The sequence below is a fragment of the Pelophylax lessonae genome (assembly GCF_965119305.1).
Source record: "Pelophylax lessonae genome assembly, chromosome: 12".
NCBI classification, from domain to species: Eukaryota; Metazoa; Chordata; class Amphibia; order Anura; family Ranidae; genus Pelophylax; species Pelophylax lessonae.
This window is the reverse complement of record NC_138779.1, coordinates 193,039,970-193,064,240: the sequence shown is the minus strand read 5'-3', so window position 1 is coordinate 193,064,240 and position 24,271 is coordinate 193,039,970. Positions and strand designations below refer to the sequence as shown.

The following is a 24,271-nucleotide window of genomic DNA, read 5'->3' as shown; positions in this document are numbered from 1 at the left end:
ATAAACTCTTCCTACTAAATAAGGAACTACCGAAGTTACCCTTCACACTGGAAGTCTAAATTAAGGAATGTTTGCTTCTGGTATGCAAAATCTTTGCACGGACAGCACAACGGCGCTTCTATGCCATACTGCTGAAGAGTTATTTTACCCAGTCACAAGGCTCTCTCAGGACCAAGAAATTCAAGTAGTTTTCTACCCTTTGAAAAGAGCAGCATGTAAGGAAGAAAACAAAACCAATCGCTGAAACCCATCTGATAACGAGTTAAATACTTCAAACTCCTGGTGACTAGCAGGCACAGTTCTTTATTTTTGCACTCCAAAAAGAGCACAGGAATGGTCTTTATGGAAAGGCCTTCAGCCAGAATGCTGAGGAAGGTTTTCCAATAGTAGCCTGCGGCCTTCTTCATAATCATCCTCATCTACGTTGACAAGAAGCTGTATGGTCTCCTGTCCGACAGCTTCCTTTAGAGAGTCTGTAATGAAAACGCCTTTCAGAGCTTCAAGTAGGGATCCGTTCATGTAATCGTTCCAGAAGGCATCCAAGTAGGCGAGTTCTGAAAATTTGATATCGCAGATGATTGAGCCAAGGTCTCTAGATTTCAGAACGGTGTTGGATTGGCTGAAGAGATCAAACCGCCTCTCCAGTGGATTCTGCTTCACGGACAGAACATTCTGGCTCAAGATCGAGTCATGTTGACAATACTCTGCTCGAACACGCAGCCTTATTCCTGGAAAGGAAACAAAGGAGGGAAATGGGGAAGAGAAAGAAAAACGAAAAATTAATTAATAGGAATTAACAGGACATTTCTAATCCATAGGCATGCAACTACAAAACACTTATAAGTTGTTCCGATTTAACCTTCAAGATATGAAGGACCAGCAAAGCTATGAGGCTCTAGAGCACTGAACAACTAGTGAAATTAGAAAAAGGTAGCCAATATCATATTTGCTAATGTATCCTATAATAACAGACTTTTATTTTGACAAATTACAAAAAAACCTAAATACAACCCATATTTTTATCCCATCATTAGATTTTGCTATAACAAGTCTGTGGAATTCAGCAAATATGTTCATAGAAATTGGCTTAATGTGATCTGAAATAGCTGGATTTTAATGCAATTTTAATCTGAGAAAATTGAGGGGAAAAGACTGAACAAAAACCAGAAGGGTTGAAGAGAACGAATATATTGTAGAAGAATGCACGGGTGGCTGGTTACATACGCTTATAAGTGAATATTTTCCTCTTAATTTTTCGCTTTTCTTGCTGAAGATCAACCTGCGGATGTATTTAACTGAGAGTGCAAAACAGAAAATTTTGGTTTTGTTTACATAACACATCTCCCCAAAATGCAGGACCGCTGCAAAGGAGAGCCAGAAACTCAGAAGAACACGGTGTCAACCCTGCCTTGTTTAGGTGACAGACCAGGAATTTTGTCAGATATTGACCTTGTCGCTAATGAAACGGTGCAAGATTATGCAACAATTCAATACTTATTCCCATGTCTCAAAAGCGACAATGGGAAACGGAAACAAAAAAAGATCAATTTCTATTAAGTTACTACAGATGCTTGATACTGGTAATTATGGTCAAAGTCACTTACACTGCCATTAATAAAGCAGTAATAAGTTATATCAAGCAACTATAAGTGCACTGCTCCAGAGAGGTTATACTGGACTGTACAGATACTGGATGCAGAACTAGAAGCCCTTGCACCTTTACCAAAATACATTTGCAAAATCTTGGTTACAGAGGACATTCCGTCAAGATCACTGGTCTTTTACATTATAGTTATGAGAACAAAATTTTCTTAATTGCATCAGAGCACAATCAAAAATTACATGAGACCCAATACCTTTATTGATTTAGGCAAATTAGCCATTGAACCATCTACAAAAAAGTACAAATGTTAACCAATACACAAGTCAGATTTATTATATTCATGTGTAGCATTTATTTTATTTTTATTTATTTTTTTTTTTTTTAAATCTTCCTTTTCTCTTTTTATTTCAACCTTACTGCAGTTAACAGGCCTTTACTGCTTGGAATGACCATTTGCAAGGTAACCAACTTCAAGTTTATTTGTTCATATCAATAGACACGCCATCATAGAGGAAGACATTGTACGTGTAGTATTTAGGAGAATATACGATTTGTTTGATTCTACAGAAAGTAGGGATTGTAACATGGTTGTTGTGCATTAGCAGTCAATGTGTCGTACAGGGAGCACTTAATGTGTCTTTTCAGCACATCAGATATCTTGTAATGCGGATGCATCATCTGTGAAACAATAGTTTCATTTTGCGCTATGACTAGCTTTCATTTTCTACATATAAAATACATAATAACCGTACCAGGGATTTATTTTTTATCAGCGGATGTGCATTTCAACAGGCAGACATTCCTTTTCAGGGCATTTAACTAAAAAAAGACTGTTTTAAGGCCCACTTAGTTGAAACGCTTTTTGTTTATAGATGAAATTACATTTCAGAATGTTTTACTGAACTACAACTATGGGCCTGGTTTATCAGAAGAACACGCCAAACACATCAGAGTGGTCTAAGTGGTTGTGTAATTACTGTAAGTACAGTAATCAACAGCCTGGTCTGTACCAAACTACGAGGGAATGGATGAATACATTTGCTGAAGAGCTACCTTGCAGATGTAGCACTGAAAACGTTCGCTTTTTCCAGCAGTGCAACCCTTTCTGCGTTGCCGCCTTCACAGATTTTCTTTCCCCCTTTCTATTAAACATCCCATAAACAGAATTGTAAAAGTACATATCAAGTCTTTCAAATCAAGGAAAACCATAGGTATACTGAAAGATATGTTTTATCATAAAAAAAAAAAAATTTCATTTCAAACATTCCATTACGGCTTCTTGGAATGCATTTGAAGCAGGTGACCCCATAGCAGAAGAGCTTGCAAGCTGACAAGTTGTTTGTGTGTAAAATTAAATAGAGATTATGAGCGGACCTGCAGAGGCACTGGTGCCAGTCACATTCACTGTGCAACAGGAACTCTTTAAACGCCACTCTACAATTCCTTAACATGCATACTCTTCTCCAAACTGCAAAATTGCATTTTAAGGAAGGGTATTAGGGAATAGTATGCCGTCATTAAATTGTTTTTATCTGTAGAGACACTTAGGCCCCTTTCACACGATCAGACCGATCGGGTCCGCCTGTCCGTTTTCCAGACAGACCCGATCGGCCCTCCATTGAACTCTATGGGGGGGATGTCAGCACACATGAATGCAGAAATTAGGAGGAGGAGGTGGGATCAGGACTAGAAAGAGATGAGGCCAAATAGGGTTAAGTGTGATCTATCCCAACAAATCACAATTCTGAACTTGTACATTCAGTAATAACCAAGGATGCATAAATTGTCAATGTACAAATCTGAACACACATTCAGAAGAACATGGAAATGAAATCTGGCCAGAAAGGGTCAAATTCATCTGATTTATGGAATCACTTGCTCATCTGTCGTGTTTTTTTGCTCTATGAGCTATAATGCAAGCTGAATGTTAGCTGCTTAAAAACAACAGGTGGCAAATCTTTCAGCCAAAAACACGGGGAAAAAAAAACAAACACAAAAGCAACAGTGGGGGAGATTTATTAAAATTGGAACATCTGGTGCAGCTGTGCATGGTAGCCAATCGGCTTCTAAAATGTCACCTTGTTAAATGATGCTTTGGCAATAAAACCATGAAACGGATTAGTTTCTATGCAGAGCTGCACTGCAATTTGCACGCTCCAGTTTTCGTAAATAACCCCCACCATATGCACTTTAAGGCACCAGTCTTTGGCGTTTTGTGATCTCGGGCAGAATTGCTGCGATTCCACCCGCAATCTCAAATCACACTGCAAGCACAAAATGTGTGGGTGGCATTCATTTCCAACAGCATCTAAAAAACACAAGTGTGGTTTTGCTGCGATAAATCATGCAGCAATTACAGCAAAATTGTCGCCCAAAAAGGATCAAGTGCTTCTTTTGGGCGACAACCTTAATTTATTGCAGTTTGGCACGAAAATCGTGGAAAAGCTGCTCCACATTTTAAAGTGCAATTGAAAATGAATGGCACCTGAACATGCTTTTTGTGACTGCAGTGCGATTTTAGACTTCGGGAAGAATCGTAGCGATTCTGCACCAGATTCTCAAAACACCAAATATGAGCAGAGCCTAAAACTTCAAACCGGAGTAAAATGGGATTTTTGACTTACCATAAAATCCATTTCTCTGATGTTCATTGACGGGACACCACTCCTGATCTTTATAACCATTGGGTTATACTGCCCCCTACAGGAGTAGGACACTAGGCAGAAAATTAATCTGGCTATGCCTATGGGCAGTCCCAGGGGGTAAACTCCCTCTCCCTGCTATAGGTAGTTACAAGCAGTGTCAGAAGAATTACAACTCCACAGAAGGGTGGGTGCTGTGTCAGTCAATGAACATCAGAGAAATGGATTTTAAGGCAAGTCAAAAATCCCATTTTCTCTTTCGTTCATTGACAGAGCTCCTGATCTTAACCATTGGGACATCCCAAAGCAGTGTTAAACATGAGGGGTGGGAACAGAACAAAAAAAAAAAAAAAAAAATTCTCCAGGCTAAAAACCAACAGGCAACAGGAGCTCAACCAAAACAAGCCCACCTGAAAAAAAAAAAAAAAAGTCCTCTAAGCAGCAGCCTGCAAAACCGTGCGGGGAAAAGAAGCATCCGCAGATGCCAAGACATCCACTTTATAGAACTTTGCGAAAGTGCACCAATGACCAGGTGGCCACCTAGCAAACCGGCGTCACTGCCGTCTGATGGAAGGCTCAGGAGGCACTAAGCACCCAAGCAGAGTTCGCCTCAACAGGGAAAGGAGGAATCTGACTCCTGATGGAATAGGCCTGAACAACTGTCGGATCCATCTGAAAAATGGTCGCAGACGAAGCAGATAACCCTTTCCGAAAACAATCCGTGAACACAAATAGTAAGCCTGACTTCCTAAAAGACTCCATAGCTGCCAGGTACACCCTAAATGCCCGGACCACATCCAAGGCATGCAAGGCAATTTCCTTTGGATGTTTCGGCCTGGCACACAAGAAAGGCAACACAATGTTTTCATCCAAATGAAAAATCAGAGAAACTTTGGGAGGAACAGCAGAAAAGGGCGAAGAACCACCTTATCTCTGAATCACCAAGTAAGGTAGAATGGAAGATTGGTCATTGGAACAGCAGATCCTCCCTGAGAGGAAGCTTCCAAGGAACGTCGGTGACCAGCCGCACCAGATCGGTGTGCCACGCCCGACAAGGTCAATCCGGAGCCACTAAGCTGACCGGGAATCCCTTCTGCCTCCATCCTGCATAGAAGTCTTGGCAGAAACTTGAGAGGTGGAAAGGCGTAAAATTAGAAGATACTGACCCCCACCGGGGCCACCAGCGCATCTGTGGCGTCCGCCAGAGAGGATCTTGTGACCAAGCCACAAATCTCTGCACCTGTTGAGCCGAGACAACAGATCCAACTCAGGGATGCCCCAGAGACACAACTGATGAAACACCTCCGGATGAAGGGACCACTCCCCTTAGTCCAAAACCTGCCGACTGGAGGTAATCCGCCTGCCAGTTTTCCACAACGGAATGCACACAGTCTGATCGCTCGTAGCTCCAAGAAATTGATCGGTAATCTGGACTCTTTTTGCAGAGGACGCCTGGCATCCGTGGTGACCATTGTTCAATACTGGGGGGAGGGGGGTTTGCGCAGCCAAAGCACTGGAGAATGAAGCCACCATATTCGGGACTCCTTCGTTCCCCAGCTGAGCTGGATCAGATTTTCCAGAGACCGTGGAGTCTTGTCTAATTTGGCCAGAATCTCCCTTTGCAGGGACCTTGTATGGAACTGTGCAAACAGAACCAGCTCCAAGGTAGACCCAATTAGGCTCAGCACCCGCATGCAAGTCCGGAGGGATGACCATCTGCTGGACAGCAGGAGACAAATTGCAGCCTGCAATTTCTGGAATTTGTCCAGAGGAAGGCCGAGTCCAGAGTCAGACCCAGGTAGGCCAGCTCTGTGGATAGAGCCAGAGCAGGCTTCTGAAAATTCAGAATCTGCCAGAACTCCCTTAAGAGTTCGTATGGTGATTTCCAGGTTTTGCACCAGAGCAGTAGATCACTCCGCTCACAGAAGGAGGTCGTCCAAGTAGCCCAGTACCGCATTCCCCCGTTGGCATAGAAACGCTAGCACCAGGGCTAACACTTTGTGAAGACTCAAGGAGCGGAGGCGAGACCAAAGGGTAACGCCACAAACTGATAATGCTCCTCTCCCATGGCAAAGCGGTGGAAGCACTGGTGACCGACACACATTAGTAAGGTAAGCATTCTTGATGGCGATAAGAATCAAGAAAATCCCCTTGATGCAGGGATGCCACCACCATGCGAATGGATTCCATCCTGAACTTCTGTGCACAAAGCAGTTCATCGCCTTGAGGTAAAGGATTGAACACACCTCCTTGCCTTCCTTCCTGGCAACTGTAAACAGGTTTGAGTAAATCCCTGAAAACGTTCCGAAGTCTGAACCGAAACAATCACCCCTTGAAGCAACAGGTCTTGTACTGCCCCAAACAGACCCTGTAAATGGTCCGGGGACAGGTGTAAGTTGGAAGGAAAGAACCTTGCCGGGGGACAAGAGTGAAACTCGATCTTGTAGCGGGACCGAATGACTTTGTGGACCCACTTGTCTCGTACCAGGGAAATTCATAGGTGCGGAAACAACAAAGACATACCTCACCCCCAATACGGGTGAGGGTGCACCTTCATGCAGAAGGAGCCTGAGAGAGACCCTGAAAGGCTTCAATCCCTCGTCAGTTGACCCTGATGGACGAAAAAAAAAAAAAAAAAAAACTTCTTATAAGCCAAGGAGGGCCCATGTCTACAACGAGATTCTTTGCCCTTAAGTAGGCCTGTGAAAAAAAAAGGTACTCTTTATCCCTGTGAGACCTTTAAATTAAGTCATCCAGGGTAGCCTCAAACAGGTGATCCCTTTGAAAGGGGAGATCAGTCAAGGCCTTTTTAGAAGGCTGGTCCACAGACCAGCCTTTAAGCAAGAGAGCCGAGCCACTAGGAGAGTTGCATCCAAATAGGCATCACAGATAAACTGCAGCCCCTGGACCAGCTGGTCCACCAGCTCAGCAAAGGCAGGGGAGAGTTTCTCCCTCCAGGTCACAGCGTAAAAGCTTAGCCCACTCTGTCAGAGTTTGCGACACCAGGGCAATGGTGAATATCGGCCTCAGTATCGAACCAGCCAGAGTGTACATATTGCGGGCCACAGCCTCCGCCTTCCTGTCAGCCGGATAATGGTTGCCTTGTTCATTCTGGAACCCGGAAAGTCCACCACCGGTAGAAGTCCATTTCCTAATAAGGGACGCCTCATAGGGGTAACACCTAGTAAATCGCTTAGGGACCCCAAGGGGACGCTTTGGTTGTCCCCATTCTTTAGTAACAATTCAGTCAAAATAGGCGGGGAAAGGAATTCCCTTTGCTGCTCTGTATAGCTTTTGAGTCCCAAAGGGAACCTGCGCCTTCGTCGCAGCTGAGTCCTCCACCTTCAAAGTCTCACGCACAGATACAATCAATGCGTCCACCAGTACCTTTCTGTGCTCAGTTGCAGATATGGAGGAATCATCCTCACTATCTGAGGATTCCGGGCGTGTGGCCACCGACCCAGCAGGGTGACCCATGTCCACAGCGGCCAAAGTGTAAAACAATGCAAAGGGACAACCCCTACCATGCTGGCAGCACCACCTGGTCACCAGGCACAAAGCACCAAGCGATCCTCAGCAGAGAGGGAGAGAACCCCACCAGACTCACCACCCAGCAGAAACATGCACCTGCAGCCACCAGGATAATCTGCACTCCATGAGCAGTGATCAGGAAGTAAAAAGGTTCAGGAGTCAGCACCAGGGGATGAGGAGGGGCTCCCACCACCAAAATAGCCACCAACAGGGCTCCACTGTCATGGCTGCCGCTATTTTCAATGGCAAACCACCGCAAAATGGCTGCAAGACTACACAAACATAGCCGCCCTGCATTGAAACACAGGCTACAGCAAAATGGCAGCACCACAAGGCTCCCAGGAGGGATCCCTAGGCCTCGAGGACAGGCCCAGGCAGGACGGGTAGCCCTGGCAGAAGCCCATGATCTGCCAAAATCTCCAACAACGTTCCTTCTGATAACTGTACACCAGGAATAATTGGATATTTCCACCACTTGTTTTTTTCACACAACATTGGCAGCCTTTACACTCCGGTACACGCTATAATTAGTGGCGATTGTTAGTCCGCCCGCTAGTAACCAAAAACATGGCCGCCTCCAGGGCGGTGACAACTAGCGGGTCGACTAACAATCTGCACTAATTATAGCATGTCAAGGAGTGTATAGGTGTTCTGTGAGAACACGAAGTTGTCGAAATCTCAAATTATTTCAGGTGTACAGTCACCGGAAGTAACATCATTGGAGAATTCGGCAAGTTGGAGTTTTCGGCAGAACACCCCCAACAGGTACAATCCCCCTCAGCACAGCTGATAGTCTCATCGCCGCCGGCGCACACCCAACCGAGGAGACGACAGCTACTCACCATACCAGGAACCAGGTGGCCACTGCTCCAGACAGAACCCCTTGCCATCGAAATAGGGGGGCTGTCGGCCAGGAGGAATGGTGCGACTTGGCCCGAGACCGGGTCGAATGCGACCTCACAGGACAGTCCCCGTCCAGTGGGGCTATGTCACGGCCTACCTAGCGTGGAGCTGAGGTCTGCGCACGCTCATTAGCCAGACTGGTGTGACCGCAGGATCTAGAATATGCAGCCCGTCACCAAGTCTGGCAATTGATAGTAGATCTCACAGGAAAAATAAGTGGAGAAAAAATACCCCATAAAAAAAAAAAAAAAAAAAAAAAAAAAGGAAAGAATTTGCCAGGACAGAAATCCCATCAAGGAACTAGGTCCTTACTCCAGACTAGGCAGAAAAAAAACGGAATAGCTATAGCAGGGAAAGGGAGTATACCCCCTAGGACTGCCCACAGGCTGCCTAGTGTCCTACTCTTGTAGGGGGCAGTATAACCCAATAGTTCTGAAGATCAGGAGCTGTGTCCGTCAAAGAACAAAAGCACAACAGGGCTTATGCAAGCACTTAAACATTCAGTCTTACATTATAACTTCTGAAAGACCTATATTTGTCCCCCGGTTCAGCCTAATTTGATGTCCGGCTCTTTCAGAATAAATGTACTTTCTAAGAAAATATAGTTCTCCTCTTGGCCCCCTTTTTTAGCTTAAAATGTAAACTTACCTGAATCAGGCTACTACTGCCAACAGGAACCCTGAGAGCCTCCAGACCAAAATGGTCTTTCCATCAACCCTATAGTAGTCTATGTAGACTGAATGCACAGGTGCAGTCAGTAGAAAGATCTTTTCCAGAGGCTCTATAGATTCTTGCAGTGTTGCCTCCAATTCAGGTGAACAGGCAGGGGAGGGTTCTTTAGCTTTGGGAGTGGTATAGCAAAAGGATAACTGTACTTTTTCTGAAAAAACATTTACCTTTTCCGCTTCAGTCACAGTATAAAAGCAATCTAGCTACTTGCCTGTCAACATCTGCACCTCACAATCAGAGGCTGGGAGACAGGGGACCCGCTGTATGACTTCTAGTGACTCAATTTAAAGCGTAAGACACAGGCCAAGCAAATTTAGCCAAAGGGAGCAAATATGCATCTTTCCTACACAGGTATGAACAATTATAATTTAGGATTGAATATTCAGATTCACACATAAGCCCCATGGTAAGTCATTACCTTCAAAGGTTGGCTTGTTGGCGCAAAATCACCAGCCTATGGACCGTCAACGCACTTGTACCAGTGCAGCAATATACCCTTGTGCATTGTTTGTAAACTTTATCTTGTACTTTGCTCAGCAGTTTTGCAGAGAGGTTGCTCTTTAATAAACCACATTAACACAAAGGCCAAAGACATTGTACTTTAGAACTTAACAAAATGAGCGTCCATGATAAGGTAGTTATATCTGATGAACGGAGCAACTTGTATAGTACAGTGCAGGCTGAAGCAGGAACAAGCTTGTATTTTATGCTCCCATGTTTACCATTGAGTTGCAGTGCCAGGCTGTCAGAGCAGCTTTTTAAGGGTTTTTTCCATTGGCGGTCTTAACTGTGAACCGAGAGAGACAGGTTGAGCTTTTGACAAAAACACAGAACATTTCTTTTCTAAGCAGCAAGTATTCACGTTCACAACACAGGGCTTTTTCAATTTTATTTATAAAATATTCTTCTTAAAAATGCAAAATGTCTGGCTAATAAAAAAAAAAATAAAAGAACTGCCGCAGATATCAGAAGATAAAAGAGGTCTGCCATCAAACAGAATGGGGGGTCTTGTCATTAACAAGGCAATTTTGAACATACAAGAATCCAAAAAGTACTTAAAAAGGCTTCACCAACAGCACAACAGTGGTGTTTTACAGCCGTTTCTTCCTGCTTTACAAAAAAAATAAAATTAAAAAAATTGCATCCTTAAAAAAGTGAAAAAGATTAAGATATTTGAATATTTTATACTGACAATAATAAAGAAAAAATTTTCTGCCAGTAAATCTCCAGTCTTGAGCCCGTCAATGAAAAATTCTGTTGTCCTTTAAGCAGATACAAGAGGACCTCTTATTTCTGGTATCCGCAGTACACAGAAAATAGTGCAGCAAGGACTATGATATATGCACTAACAGCAGGCAGATATATTACCATTTCAATTATATCTGTATTGAAAGTTATGCAAATATCTAGTTAAATAAATATGCCTTGGATATGTTCATCAGCTGCTGCTATAGAGTAAAAAAAAAAAAAAATCTACAAAGGCTCAAAAACATGATCTACCTAGTTCCAGTATCTGCATGCAGAGGGAAAATTGTGATTGCCATGCTGTACTGGAGTCTACAAAATGCTATCTGTCTCAATTGTCTCTCACTCGCAGAAGGCATACATTTTCCACATTTACCTTTTATTATGGTACGCTTGTATTTTTGAAGGGTAGAGTGCATGATCATTTCCTTAACAGAGAGATTTGCTCTCTCAAGCATCAACCTTTGCTCAGTAAACCTGGAATTTAAATTTTAGAGAAAGTCGACTGAACAGAACAGCAACATAACACCATGACATTTCAGAGGATACGTCTAAAGAGGAGTGCTTCAACGAAAAAAGAAAAAAAAAGGGGGACACGGACACATTGAAACTTTGTGCACTTTGAATAAGCACACATTAACAAGCAGCATAAACCACAAACTAATTTGTCTGAGATAATTTTTTTTTTTGGGGGGGGGGGGGATTATCACTAAGGCTTAGTGTTGAGTAATGGGAGAGAAACTGTTCTATTAACGGTTTAAAGGTTGAAGAAAAACACTGCTCAAGATGGACAGGTTTATGATACATATTTAAAGTGTAGGTAAACGCAAACTTTTTTTTTTTTTTTTACTTACTTTTTTACTAGATTTGGCATAGCCTCACTATATAGCCTTTTCTTAAGCACTGCTTTTCATGGATTTGTAGCAAGGTTTCTAACCTAGAGTTCACGCTAGTGATGCCTGCCTTCTTGATGCAGGCTAACTAAGCTAAGCCACTGTCTACCAGCGTTATCAGCCTGCAATGTAAGTTCCTTCAGGGGCTATTTATAAGACAGGCAAAGTGAAAGAGCTGGGAAGGCAGGCTTACAACATTGTTACTAACTGTAAAGTAGTGACTTAGTATTGTTAGCCTCCAACTGTAAAGTACCATTAATGCAGGATCAGGTAAGAAACTTTGCAACATATTAAAATAACACAAATAAAACTGTATACTATGAGGCATGATACCAAACCTACTGAAAAAAAAAAAAAAAAAAGATTTTGGATTTACATACATTTTAACAGGGTTTGGGAAAGTTTCACAGCATGCCATTTTTCTTCCATAAAAAGCAGAGAGGATATACACCATGTATATAAAATTGGCTGCTATGCTGAACCACAGCTTTTTGTGGGTGGGGTGGGGGGAGTAATGTAAAATTTGCATTGCACTGTATAAATATCACAAACTAAAACATGCAATGTCTGTTCGGTGGGCTTTGAGACATTCCTTTTGTATGGCTCAAATGTCACCACTTCAAATTGGTCCAGGACCCTTTTTTTTGGCTGCACCAGAATCGGATTGCATGGGTGTTCACATCCATGCAATCCGATTCAAGCAATCATGCTGCATTTTTGTGAGCCATTTCACGGTGTTAATTTAACATTGAAACATGCAGCAGATAGCATGAGAGCCGTGCGATTTCAATATGCTGTCGGAAATGCACAGGAGTCGCTGCGTATTCCACACCGCATATATGTGAACCGAGGCTCAGAATGCGAAACTACTGCAGACTTTTTGTACAGGCAATTTAAATAAACTAAAGGGAAAGCTGTACTGAGGGGACTGCCACTTCTGACCTCTTAAATACTAGTCTTGAAAAACCTGTGGCTTCAAACCTTTCTGCATCACTGACCTGGAATAAATATTCTGATTATTAGATTTGCATGATGAAGTAGGAATTCCAGGTCAGCAACTCAGAATGTACAGAAGCCACTGGGTCAGCAAAGAGGAATAGGCCCAGTGTTGGTTAAGGTTATGATACATAGAGAACACATCACTTAAAACTTTTCAAAGTAACAGTTTGGTCTGAGGGTCAGTTCACACCATAGGAGCGCAGTCCAGATGCGTTCCGGATGCTTTTCTGCATGCACGTTTTTGGTGCGTTCCAGTGAGTTTTGATGCGGTAGAGTGCATCCTCCTCCCCTCTTTTCATAACCTTAAGGACGCGTGTTCCAGTGCATTTAGGTGTTTTTTCCACGTTACAGTACAGTACAGTGCAGAAAAAAAAAAATGCAGCACGTTCTACTTTTTTTTTTCTGTAACTGGAGCGCACTGAAACTGACTGCACTGGTGTGAACTATTCCATTGAAAAACCATACACAACACACTGGACTGCATGTGGTGTGAACTGGCCCTAAAAAAGAAAGATTCTGGTTGACCTTATCTGTGCTTCTACTCAGCATCCCTCTGGTCCCAAGTTTCAGTTTGTTAAAGACATGACTGGCTTGAAAGCTAATCCACACTCACCTTTTCCCTGTCCCATGAAAATGTTCCTATTGCATACCAACGCCCTCTCACTAGGCAGGAAAAAGGAGGGCGAGCATGGATTAGTTCCTGTATCAGCCCTTATTAAAAACTGAAACAAGAATAAGCTAGATCAATTGCTGACAGGTCTATTATAGTAGCCGCTGATATCAGGCAAGACTTTTTAAATTTTACAAATTTTGCAATGTTCACAAATTTTTTTAGCCAGCTCAAGCCAAACTGGGTATTTCTGTATGGTTGTTGGCTAGTTTGATGCACAGACTGGCTAGTTATGCCACTTGGGGACTGGAGTGGGAAGATATTTCCACATTAACCAACGCATCCATTAAAAATAAAAAAATGGATAGCATTAATGCGGAACAAACAAGAAATTAAGCTAAGAGAGAGAGAAGACTTTGCTAGGACCTTGTAAGAAAGGACACTGCAAAACCTCACCACTTGAATCTCCAAGATGGGTAAGAAGCTAGTGATGCAACATACTAGAGCTGTGCCAAAAAACAATCAGTTGTGGACAAAGTGGACCTCTATAAGGACTCAAAAATCTTTTTGATCATGACGTTCGTTAGAACTTAAACCACAGGAAATCCTCCAAATGTGATACCCAAACTCAAATTACAATTAGATCTGCAGTAGGATACCATTATCATTTCTTTGCCAAAGATAGTGCTAAATTTAAATGACCAAAAACACTTCTGTAATAGAAGTTGTCAGACTATGTAACATGCAATGGAACTCTCCAGCTCTGTAGATCTCTATATAAATACTTGCTTCCGTCACTGACAGACAGGTTTGCAGAATTCTGCACAAGGATTCCCATATACCAGTGACAGAGGGTTAAAGAAAAGGAAAAGCACAACACTGAAGAGTTGAAAGGTCTTACTGTTTCATCCAGGTAGCACAGGTGTGAAGATTTGAATTATGTATTTACTATTTTATTTAGTAAATGTCTTCTTATGCACTCATTTCCTGCAAGTGTCAAAATGTGAGAAAATGTTGGAGCAGAGACAGATTAGACAAGACATTTCAGGCACCTTCTTCTAGGGAAATATGTGGAATGAATAGCTAACAGACTTTCATGGGGTAATGAAAAAACCCGTAAGGCTGAATGACTGAGACAAAAGATTAGTAGTTTTCAGAGAAGATTTTTTTTCAGGTTACAACACAGCAGCAAGATACTGGGAACAAAGTTTACATGTCTGAAATGCCCTAGCTGCTGGGTCTGGAGGTCAATGTGATACACTGCTCCAATCATATTATTGCGATTAGTAGTGAAGAGCTTCAGTTAACAGACATGTTTATCCAAGTTTTACCAACTTTGGGCCAATTCACACGGAATCACATTGGAAGGAATTTGTGTGTGATTCACATGTGGTGCGGTTTGAGCCCCTCCATTTTGAACGACCTGAAATCGCACTGGACCGCTGCAGAAGTAGTGCATTCACTACAAAAAAAAAAACAAATTGCAACCGGATCCCATGGTACTTTAATACCATGCAATTTGGTGCAGGCAAATGAACTACCTATGCAACCTGTGTTTGGGGCGTTATTAACTTACCATTGACACCCACTGGATATTGCAACTGCAATTCAATTTGAACGCAGTGTGGGAAATGAGCAGGGAATGTGGGTTCCTGCACAATATTCTGATGTGAACGGGCCCTTAAAAGTGCAAGGTGGTCCAGTTTAATTGGGAAAGCAGCTACACGTTAGTTTAGGATCGGATAAGAGTTAAGTGTTTAGACTACATCTTGAATGTTGCAAACAAACATGGCAAACCACATTTGTAGTAAAAAAGATTTAACTCAAAATGTAGCAAATCACTGTATATCTGCATTGCATCTTAATGCCAAGGTCCTCAGCAACTTGCGAAACATAAATTGCATGTAAGGCTTGATGCTGTGTTTTTTTTCCCCAGTTTAGACCCATACAAAGAGGAAAGCAGAGCATTGTTGTAGACTGAATGCACACAGCTTTAGAAAAGTGTGTAGGGGGCAGAGCACAGAAGGACCATGAAAACCATCCCTGGTAACACATTGAAGTGCAGACACGCTATCCAGTTAGTGGAGATTGTGGATAAGCGACTTTAGGTAAACAATGCAGCATTACTCTCTCTACATATTAGGCAGCACCAAAATAGTTTGAAGACACTAACCCATGCAATTTCAGCTAACCAAAATGTCATTTTGGAAGTGCAGAGATTAAGTTACGGACAGAGAAGCTAGGAATCGTTTGCAGCAGGGGATGAGAGGTTAGCAGGGACACACCAGGGCATTTCACTTCACAAATGAACCAGAGCGACTGAAAGTGCCTAAACCACAGCCAGGACAAAGAGCACTTCCACTGTGGCATTCTGAAGGACTATCCATGAAAACTCTTCCCACTTGGGTCATGATTTACAGTAAACTAGGAGTGATGTTAACCTCTCACTGGGAGAGTTTAGCAAGCCGATGGAACACACAAAGCAATTTATGGGCGTACTCACCACATGTGACTTTGTTCTGTGTGGGTTCAGGCTGTTCAGGAGCACTGCTCACTTTGCTCTTTTTTGGTTTTTGGCAGCGACCCCTCTTTACATTTCCTGTTCGTTTTCGCTTTTTAGCAGTAGAGCCTATTAAGGAGGCAACATATATTAAATTAGACAGGCAGGTTGCGCTCATATCTTACTTCCCTAGATAAATGTATCTATGTGTAGATAATGTAAGAAGAAAAAAAAAAAAAAAAGTTGGCAAATAAGAAATAAGACATGCTGTATGACCCCGCCCCATATATTAAAAATATTTAGTTCATTTTTTCTACAATAGATAACCAAACCATACCCAATTTGTATTACAAAAACACAATTGCAATCACATTAGTGTAAACACACCAAATTATTCTACTCCTAAAGCCTACCTGTTTCCCAGTTCTCTTCATTGGACTGTGATGTTGTTGGATTAAGACATCCATCCACCTGTTTTCTTGAGTCCATAACTGAAGGCCCATAGGTATACCGTTCAGGGGATACTGGGGATTAAAAATAAACACATTTGAAAAAAACTTGCTATTCAGTCAGGAGTTACAGAATGTTAAATTAACAAAAATCCTTTTGCACATGGAAATAAAGGGTGAAATGATTAAAACTAAAAGAAAGGAAAAACAATCCTAAATTCTTACTGCAAACTGTTAAATGCCAAAACGATTAACAATTTGATATGCAGACAGGTCATCAAAAGTATGTAATAGACAAGAGGTCTTTATGACCGCCTCAATTTCCCATTGCTTTTAGACCTTCTACATAAGGGTTTTTAGCATGTTATGTGAACAGCGCTTGTGATTTGCAGAGCTTTAAGTAAGCATTATTGAAGCCTTTAAAGAATAGGTCACCCCAACATTTCATATTCCTGAAATATGCCTGCGGTACCATTTACTTGTGTATGAAAGAGTATCCTGTTCTCTTTGCATTGTTTCCTTTGTGTAAAATTCCTAGGGTTCCTGCCAGTCCACCAGATCTCCTATTTCACACTGATCACGCTAGGCATGAGATATAGCCATCTCAGCATGGTCAGCTTTCTGGCTGTGCCTGGGGCACAGCCATGCCTGTACTCCCAATGGGCCCTTGATTATAATAAATCCACTGGGAAAAAATAAGTGTACTGCTATTTCTTCACCCCTAGCTTTCTAATATATTATGTGAGATTATATATATATATATATATATATATATATATATATATATATATATATATATATATATATATATATATATATATATATATATGTATGTATATGTATATGTATAATATCTATCCATACATACACACGCGTTTTGACTTTTATTTCCATTTTAAACTGAATGAGGTGTTCTACAAGGTAAGGGTTCCAATAGCACTCTTTACCTTCAGTTTGAGGACAGATGTTTAGCACTTCAAGTAAGCTAACTAAAATCAGGAAGTTTCAGCATTACTTAAAATCCTGCTAGCAGCTTCTTCAAAATCACAGCACTTTAGAAGATTTGTAAACATCCCTAAAATGGACCTGACGTTTGCTCTAATGCCCCGTACACACGTGCAGATCGTCGGCCGAACGATCGGCCGTCTTTTGTCCCCGGGCTGTCGTGTCTGTTGAAAAGTGCAAAAGACTGCACAAGAATTTTGTCCGCCGACTACAGAAGTGATGTCATGTGATGGTTAACTTTCCCTGTGTTTTTTCTTTTCTGAGCATGCCCAGTCTTGCAAATCTGCTGTTTGTCGGCCGAATTCTGTATTGACTGGTGAACAATCGGCCGCTCTGGTGTCGGCATACAAAAATTTTAATGCTTGCCCGACAGATTCTGTTCGGCCGAAAGTGCGCTGTCGGAAGCATCATACTAACAAGCCTACAATCGGCCGATCGGTCGTCGGCCGAAGCTTTTCGGCCGACAATCTGCACGTGTGTACGGGCCTTAAGGGTTTTAAGAACCTGTACAGAGCTTTGCCAATACCCTGCAAAAACCTTCTGTACACACTGCACTTTCACATCATTAGGTCCATATGCTGGAGATCTAACAATGATATGATTAAACATTTCAACCTATTCTACAAGTATTGCAATTTACCTTGTCTATTAATAAAATAAATAAGGGAAACGCCACAGATGGCTGCAGAGCTAGAGCACTCTGTGTGTACACTACAGCTAGGTTGGGCTCTCAGTTGGACTCAATGTCATTCATCATAAATTACAACTGTTAATGTTAGAGCGTCAGAAGATCCATAATATAATTCCTATGAATTTTTTAGCCCTGAGTCCTCCCACACTTACAGTAGATTGTAGAAATAGAGAGATTTGTAAACCTAAACCCTAGAGGAAGAGTAAAATGTGCCACAATTTCTATTGCACGGCTTAGCAGCTGTAAGCTTCACGGGCAGAAGTGCACTGTATTCAAATGGCTAGTTGACTTATAGACCTTCACTATCACAAGTGGAAAAGCACAACCATAATGCAGTGCAGAATGTGCATGAAAAGAACCAGTGGCCATGTACATATAAAAAAAATCAAAAACTACACAGTTTTTTTTTTTTTTTTTTATGCATTGGAAAAAAAATTTTAAATAAAAAGGCAGCGCTTGTGATCAATGACCAGCACTAGAGAGGATCACTAGCCAGGTAAGTCAGCCATAACGGAGTCCATTTACTAAAACTGGAAAGTGCAAAATCTGGTGCAGCTGTGCATGGTAGCAGATCAGCTTCCAACTTAAAGCAGAGTTCCGGCCACAAAATCGACCTAATCGATTTTGGGGCCACCCGCTTGCTATTTGTTACCTGAAAAACAAATGGGTAGTTACGATTTTTACTTACCTTATTATTGAAGAAAATACACTCACCTTTCCTTCCACTTCCCCCTTTTGTGGCCGTGGCCCGCGCCATCACTTCCTGTCCCGCAATGCGTCCTGGGAGCTCTTACTCATCACTCCCAGGATGCAATGGGCAGTGACGTAGGCGGCCGCTCCTCTCATCGCGTTATTTGCAAACAGGAAATAACGCGATGATAGGCATCCCTATACTATATGCCGAGCACATAGTACTGGGCATGCGTGAGATTTCGCGCTGCATTCAACGGCCCCCCCTCCATCTCGAACCAAGAAGCAGGGCATCCATTTACACACAGCGGCTTCAGGGAAACCCGGACAAAGATGGAGGCGCTCAGGACACATTTTATAAAAGTAAGATTTTATAATTGCCAATCGATTACTATACTGTAAAAAACGGGGGGGGGTTACAGTTTGGGAAGTATTGATCAAAAAAAAAAAAAACGATTCTGTGGCCGAACTCCGCTTTAACCCTTTTCAATTAAGCTTTGTCAAAAAAAAAAAAAAAAAAACACAACTGGAAGCCTGTTTCTATGCAGAGCTGCACCTGATTTTGCACTCTCCAGTTTTAGTAAATCAACGCCTGTCAATATGCTGAACATACTGGCATATTATAGCAATTTTCTTTTCTTCTTGGGAGGTTTAACTCCACTTTAAGACCGTATATGCACCACAGCGCATGCTTTAACGTCAGTGTCTGAGTTCACGCTCCAGGCTGGAATTGGAGGGAGACCAAGGTTTCAGTGGCTGCAAAAATGACCAGCAACTGAAATCTTATCTTACTGATAAAAAGAAAAAAAAAAAAAAAAAAAAAGAAGGGGGGGTAGGTAAAGCGGGTTACATGCAAAAGGTGAGGTTTTGTTTTTGAATCAAAAAACTTACAGAGGTGGACATTTATACAATGTTAGAGATAATCTACGTAAATAAAAAATATTAGTGATGGCATCGAGGTCTTACCTGGACGACGTCTTCTTAAGGAAACGTATGGAAGGAGATCATGCCGTGTCAATACCCTCAGAAGCTGAAATAGATGTCTGAAGTTGCCCTCATCACAATACCCTCTTCTCTCCAATTCATAGAGTAGCTCAATGCCATTTATAGGCCTTCGGATGTCAGCAAAATCATTGCTAGGCTTAGAGCACCGGTTCCATTTGTTCCAGGCAGACAGTAAGGCACTGCTGGGCATCTCACCGGCTTCTTCCACTGTCCAGTTGCTAGGGTCCAGGGGGTGAGTGAAAGGGTAGGATTCATTCAACAGGAAAGAAAGGGCATCAACATCACTCTCGGTCAATTGGGAACCGATTACATCAAACAATTGATGCAAGGAAAGCATGCCATAATATTCCAGGCACTCATCTTCCTCCCAGGGTAGAGCAAAGACTGAATTTACAACATCAGCCATCCTGTTATGGATTTAAACTCTAGTTGAACAGCAGGTCAAAAAGGTACCAGAAAGAACAATGAAACGTAGGAAAGTCTTATCCAATACAAACTGCAAAAAAAAAAAAGAAAAAAAAAAAAGTTTATGAATGCAAGATCAAAAAGCCAAACAATGCAATCAGCGCCGGTTCACATATGAGCGACGCTACTTGCAGGGGCGACCTCCGAGATCGCGGTGCGAGCAGCGCGCCGCGACCTCGGAGTGGCCGCCACGGACTTCATAACATTGAAGTCTATGGCGGTCGCCCCAAAGAAGCTCCGGACCCTTTTTCTAGGTCGGAGCGACTTGTGTCGCTCCTATTAGAACGGGTCCGCAGCTTTCCTATGGGAGGCGACCTGTGAGGCGACCAGGTCGCCTCACAGGTCGCCCTAGTGTGAACCGGGGCTCAAACACTTCAAATGAAATTCCTACAATAAATAATAATAAAAATAAATATACGATTTGAGCTGCCAGAGAGCAATTAAAAAAGTCACAAGAGCAATAATTAACTCAGTTTTCTATGATAGCATGTATAAATTTAGCTTGCAAACTTTCCCCAGTCAGTGTGCTGAATTGCAGCTTTACTGCCCCTCCCTATAAAACAGGGCTGAACTGTAGGGGGTTAGTGTTGCTGGTGGGTGGCAGAGCACAGCTGCCATCACCTCCATGTACAGGGAGCATATGCTATGAAAGGTGCATGGTCTGTCAGCTGTGCTCTGCACAGAGGTGAACGCACCTGATGACATGTTCTTTCCCCGTCTCTGGCAAGCAATTGGAGCCCAAGACAATCATTGCATATCAAAGCCGGCATCTCCTTGCTAGCTGATGGTTGGATTAACATGGGATGCCCTGTCTGACCGCACAGTATGCATGGGAATATTGATTTGTAAAAAGGTGCAATCCTTATTACCATCCCCAATATCTTACTGTCTTCTACAGCAGGCCTCTAGACTCCAACAAACTATGCCCACAGTCTCTGACCAATTCCTTCAGCAAATTCTGCCATCTTGGCAGTTCTCTCCAGCATTACATTAAGAATTATTTGTAGCCCTCAGATGAAGTTGGGGGCCGCAGTGGAGGCCTCCAATACTTTGAATGTTGACAGTCAATGCTGCAACATATAAAAGGTCTCAGTATTTGAACAAGCTCGTTACCATAAAACGCAAATAAAAGCAGAGCTTCAAGCCAAAAAGGGAAATTCCTCTTGCTTGCGCCCCTCTCCCTGCACTGCCACATTCGGCATTTTATTTTTGTACCCGCTCCCACTTCTGGCTCAGACCATATACAAGGCGCAGCTCGCCCATGCACGGTAGGAAACAAGTCATATAACCACAAGGCTTCATTTACTAGAGATGCTGGCACCTGCACCAGAAACTGATCGAACAATTAGTTCAGGTGACGACATCGCTGGATCCCTGGACAGGTAAATGTCCTTATATTAAAACTCAGCAGCTACAATATCTGTAGCTGCTGACTTTAATTTTTTTTTTTTTTTGGGGGGGGGGGGGGGGGAGAAGAGAAGAGAGCCTGCAGCTCCTCTTTAATGTTTAACTATCAAGCAATTACTGGAAACTAAATAACCCCAGGAAAGTGGGTATATACAGCATATAAAAAGTGCAAAATAGATCCAAAATAATTGTAGTACATACAAAATATAGTTAGTAACACTTGTTTTGGGAGAATGGGAAAAACCTTTTTTGCTACAGTGGTAAACACACTTCTCTTTACTCAAACTGCCTAAAAAAATAAATAAAATAAAATAAAGTATTAGCACTCCTCTGATGTACTTCTGGAAAATATACTGAGATTTAATAAGATCGCTTTCTTGCCAACTGCTGCACGGGGCCCTTTTTCTGAAGCACCAGAAACCTGTAGAGATTTACTAGCACAATGCTGTGAATGGAATGTCTAATGATCAATAAACCAGGAGTAATCCCATCCATAAGCCACTCATTAATCACTTCTGACTTCATTACCCCACAGGTGAATCATATATATTCCCCATACTGACAAAAGTGCTTTAATAAGGACATGGGATATATGGCTCATTTCCATCAATCTATAAATATACAACAAGTGTTAATTCAATCCAGCTCTGATCAATGATGTTTATACAACTGTTAATATCAATCCAATACCCTGGTGTGTCTTCCACGAAAGATAAAAACGCAGAGTGTTTCACCCACAGGTCCAATAGTAAGAGATTCCAAACCTACAATGAACCCTGCTGTATGGAAAGAAAGACTTTTCTACAAGACAAGGAATAAAATGTCTGTCTTTAATCACTTAAGGACCAGGCCTATTTCTGACATTTGTTGTTTACAAGTTAAAATCAGTATTTCCTAGAAAATGACTCTGAGCCCCCAAACATTATTATTTATATTTATATATATATTTATTTTTTTTTTTTCTTTAATTTAGCAAAGACTGTGGAGAATAACTCTGCAGTCGTCGCAATATTTGTCACGCAGTATTTGCGCAGCGGTCTTTCAAACGCAATTTTTTTGGGAAAAATAAAATTTCACTGCATTTAAAAATAAATAAAAACAGTAAGTGCCGGTTCACACTGGGGCGACCTGGTCGCCTCACAGGTCGCCGCAGGTCGCCTCCCATAGGGAAGCTGTGGACCCGTTCTAATAGGAGCGACACAAGTCGCTCCGACCTAGAAAAAGGGTCCGGAGCTTCTTTGGGGGCGACCAGGAGGCGACCGCCATAGACTTCAATGTTATCAAGTCCGTGGCGGCCGCTCGGAGGTCGCCCCTGCAAGTAGCGTCGCGGTAATGTGAACCGGCGCTAAAAGTTACCCCAGTGTTTTTTCTTCTAATGTGAAAGATAATGTTACGCTGAGTAAATACGATACCCAACATGCCATGCTTCAAAATTGAGCACGCTTGTGGAATGGCCACAAACATTGGTACTTAAAAATCTCCATAGGCGACACTATAAAAATCTGGGGCTAGAATTATTGCTCTCGCTATAACGATCGCGACGATACCCCACGTGTGGTTTGTACACCGTTTACATATGTGGGCGCGACTTGCATATGCATTCGCTTTTGCATGCAAGCTCGGAGGGACAGGGCGCTTTACATTTTTTTTTTCTTCTTTATTTTACCTTTATTTTTTCACTGTCCCTTTTAAAAAAAGTTTTTTTTTATCACTTTTATTAAAATTACAAGGAATCGAGACATCCCTTGTAATAGAAATTTAGCGGGACAGGTCCTCTTTAATGTGGGATCTTGGGTTAAAAAGACCTCAGATCTCACACCTACACTAACAAAAAAAAAAAAAAAAAAGTATTTTTTTGCATCATAAAAAAATAGGCCCTTTAAGGCCATTCGGAGGGAGCGACGTATGACTTCAGAGTCGAGCGGGGGCCAGCTTGCACTCACTCGACTTCCTGCCTAGAAGGGGAGAGGAGCGTTTTCCCTGCTACTGACCGCTCCGGTAAGCGGGGAAAACTAGCGGGAAGCCCTCTCCCGCCCATAAAAGTGATCCCGTGGCAAATCCACCATTGGGACCACTTTTGAGAAAGAGGACCACCCAGTAAAAAAAATACCAGGGTTATGGCAGCAGAACATTTAACGTCTAAGTAGCGACGTATAACTGTGGTAGGCGGTCCATAAGTGGTTAAACCTGTGGTGCAAGTTATTTTATTGCAAGTGATGAATATGTATAAAATGAAAAGCAATTTATTTGTAAACATTAATCCTGTAAGGTATTAAAACACTTGATAAGGTGCAGAACATGCTACGTTATGTAGCGTTTTTCGCGCGTTTTTTACGGCGTTTTTTTACCGCGATTTTTGTGCAGGCGTTTTTAGATTGAATAGAGATCAATGGAAAACGCCTGTAATCTGCCCAAAAAGAAGCTCGTGTACTTTTTTGAGCGTTGGGCGTTTTGTATACAGCGTCAAAACGCTCAGATGTGAACAGGGGCCATTGAAATTAATAGGATTTGTCTTGTTGGGCGTTTTGAGAGCTGATCCTAGAGCAGAAAAACGCCCCAAAACGCCTAGATGTGAACGGAGCCTAAAGGTGAACTTATCCTTCAATAAACAAGAATGCCTGGGAATAAAGGTCCAAACTACAGCAAAACCTGCCAGACACAGAGGAGATCATTCAAAACAAAAAGCATTTTGGAGAAAAAAAATAAATACTTCTACCTCCCCCTTCTGTATTGAAATTGCTTAGTCTTGATTTAATTTTACATTGTGAACTTCTCAAAAGTGAAAAAGAAGATGTCAAATAGATTGTAAAGCCCTTTCCTTTTTAGCCTTACTGTTCATGGCCCACCCCTTTCATTCATTGAATTTCAGTTCTTAAAAAAAAAAAAAAAAAAAAAAAAACACAC

At 42.1% G+C, this 24,271-nt stretch overlaps 1 protein-coding gene across 1 annotated transcript; it reads right to left on the bottom strand.

Annotated features, from left to right (window-relative positions):
- Positions 1 to 321: 321 nt before the first annotated feature.
- Positions 322 to 19,987, bottom strand: DEDD2 (death effector domain containing 2). The gene is made up of 4 exons (XM_082273116.1): positions 19,457 to 19,987; positions 16,069 to 16,179; positions 15,659 to 15,784; positions 322 to 728 (listed from the first exon to the last, which is right to left on the bottom strand). Exons 1-4 carry the CDS (start codon positions 19,899 to 19,901, stop codon positions 355 to 357), a joined length of 1,056 nt encoding a protein of 351 aa, XP_082129242.1. The 5' UTR covers positions 19,902 to 19,987; the 3' UTR covers positions 322 to 354.
- Between the last annotated feature and the right edge of the window lie 4,284 nt (positions 19,988 to 24,271).

What these genes read in the sequence shown, in the direction of transcription:
- DEDD2 (XM_082273116.1), bottom strand. Translation starts at nt 19,901, where the DNA reads ATGGCTGATGTTGTAAATTCAGTCTTTGCTCTACCCTGGGAGGAAGAT. An exon ending in TGAAGAGAACTGGGAAACAG is followed by an intron (nt 15,785 to 16,068) that starts GTAGGCTTTAGG and finishes CCTCCTTAATAG; the next exon opens with GCTCTACTGCTAAAAAGCGA. An exon ending in ACAGAACAAAGTCACATGTG is followed by an intron (nt 729 to 15,658) that starts GTGAGTACGCCC and finishes TTTCCTTTCCAG; the next exon opens with GAATAAGGCTGCGTGTTCGA.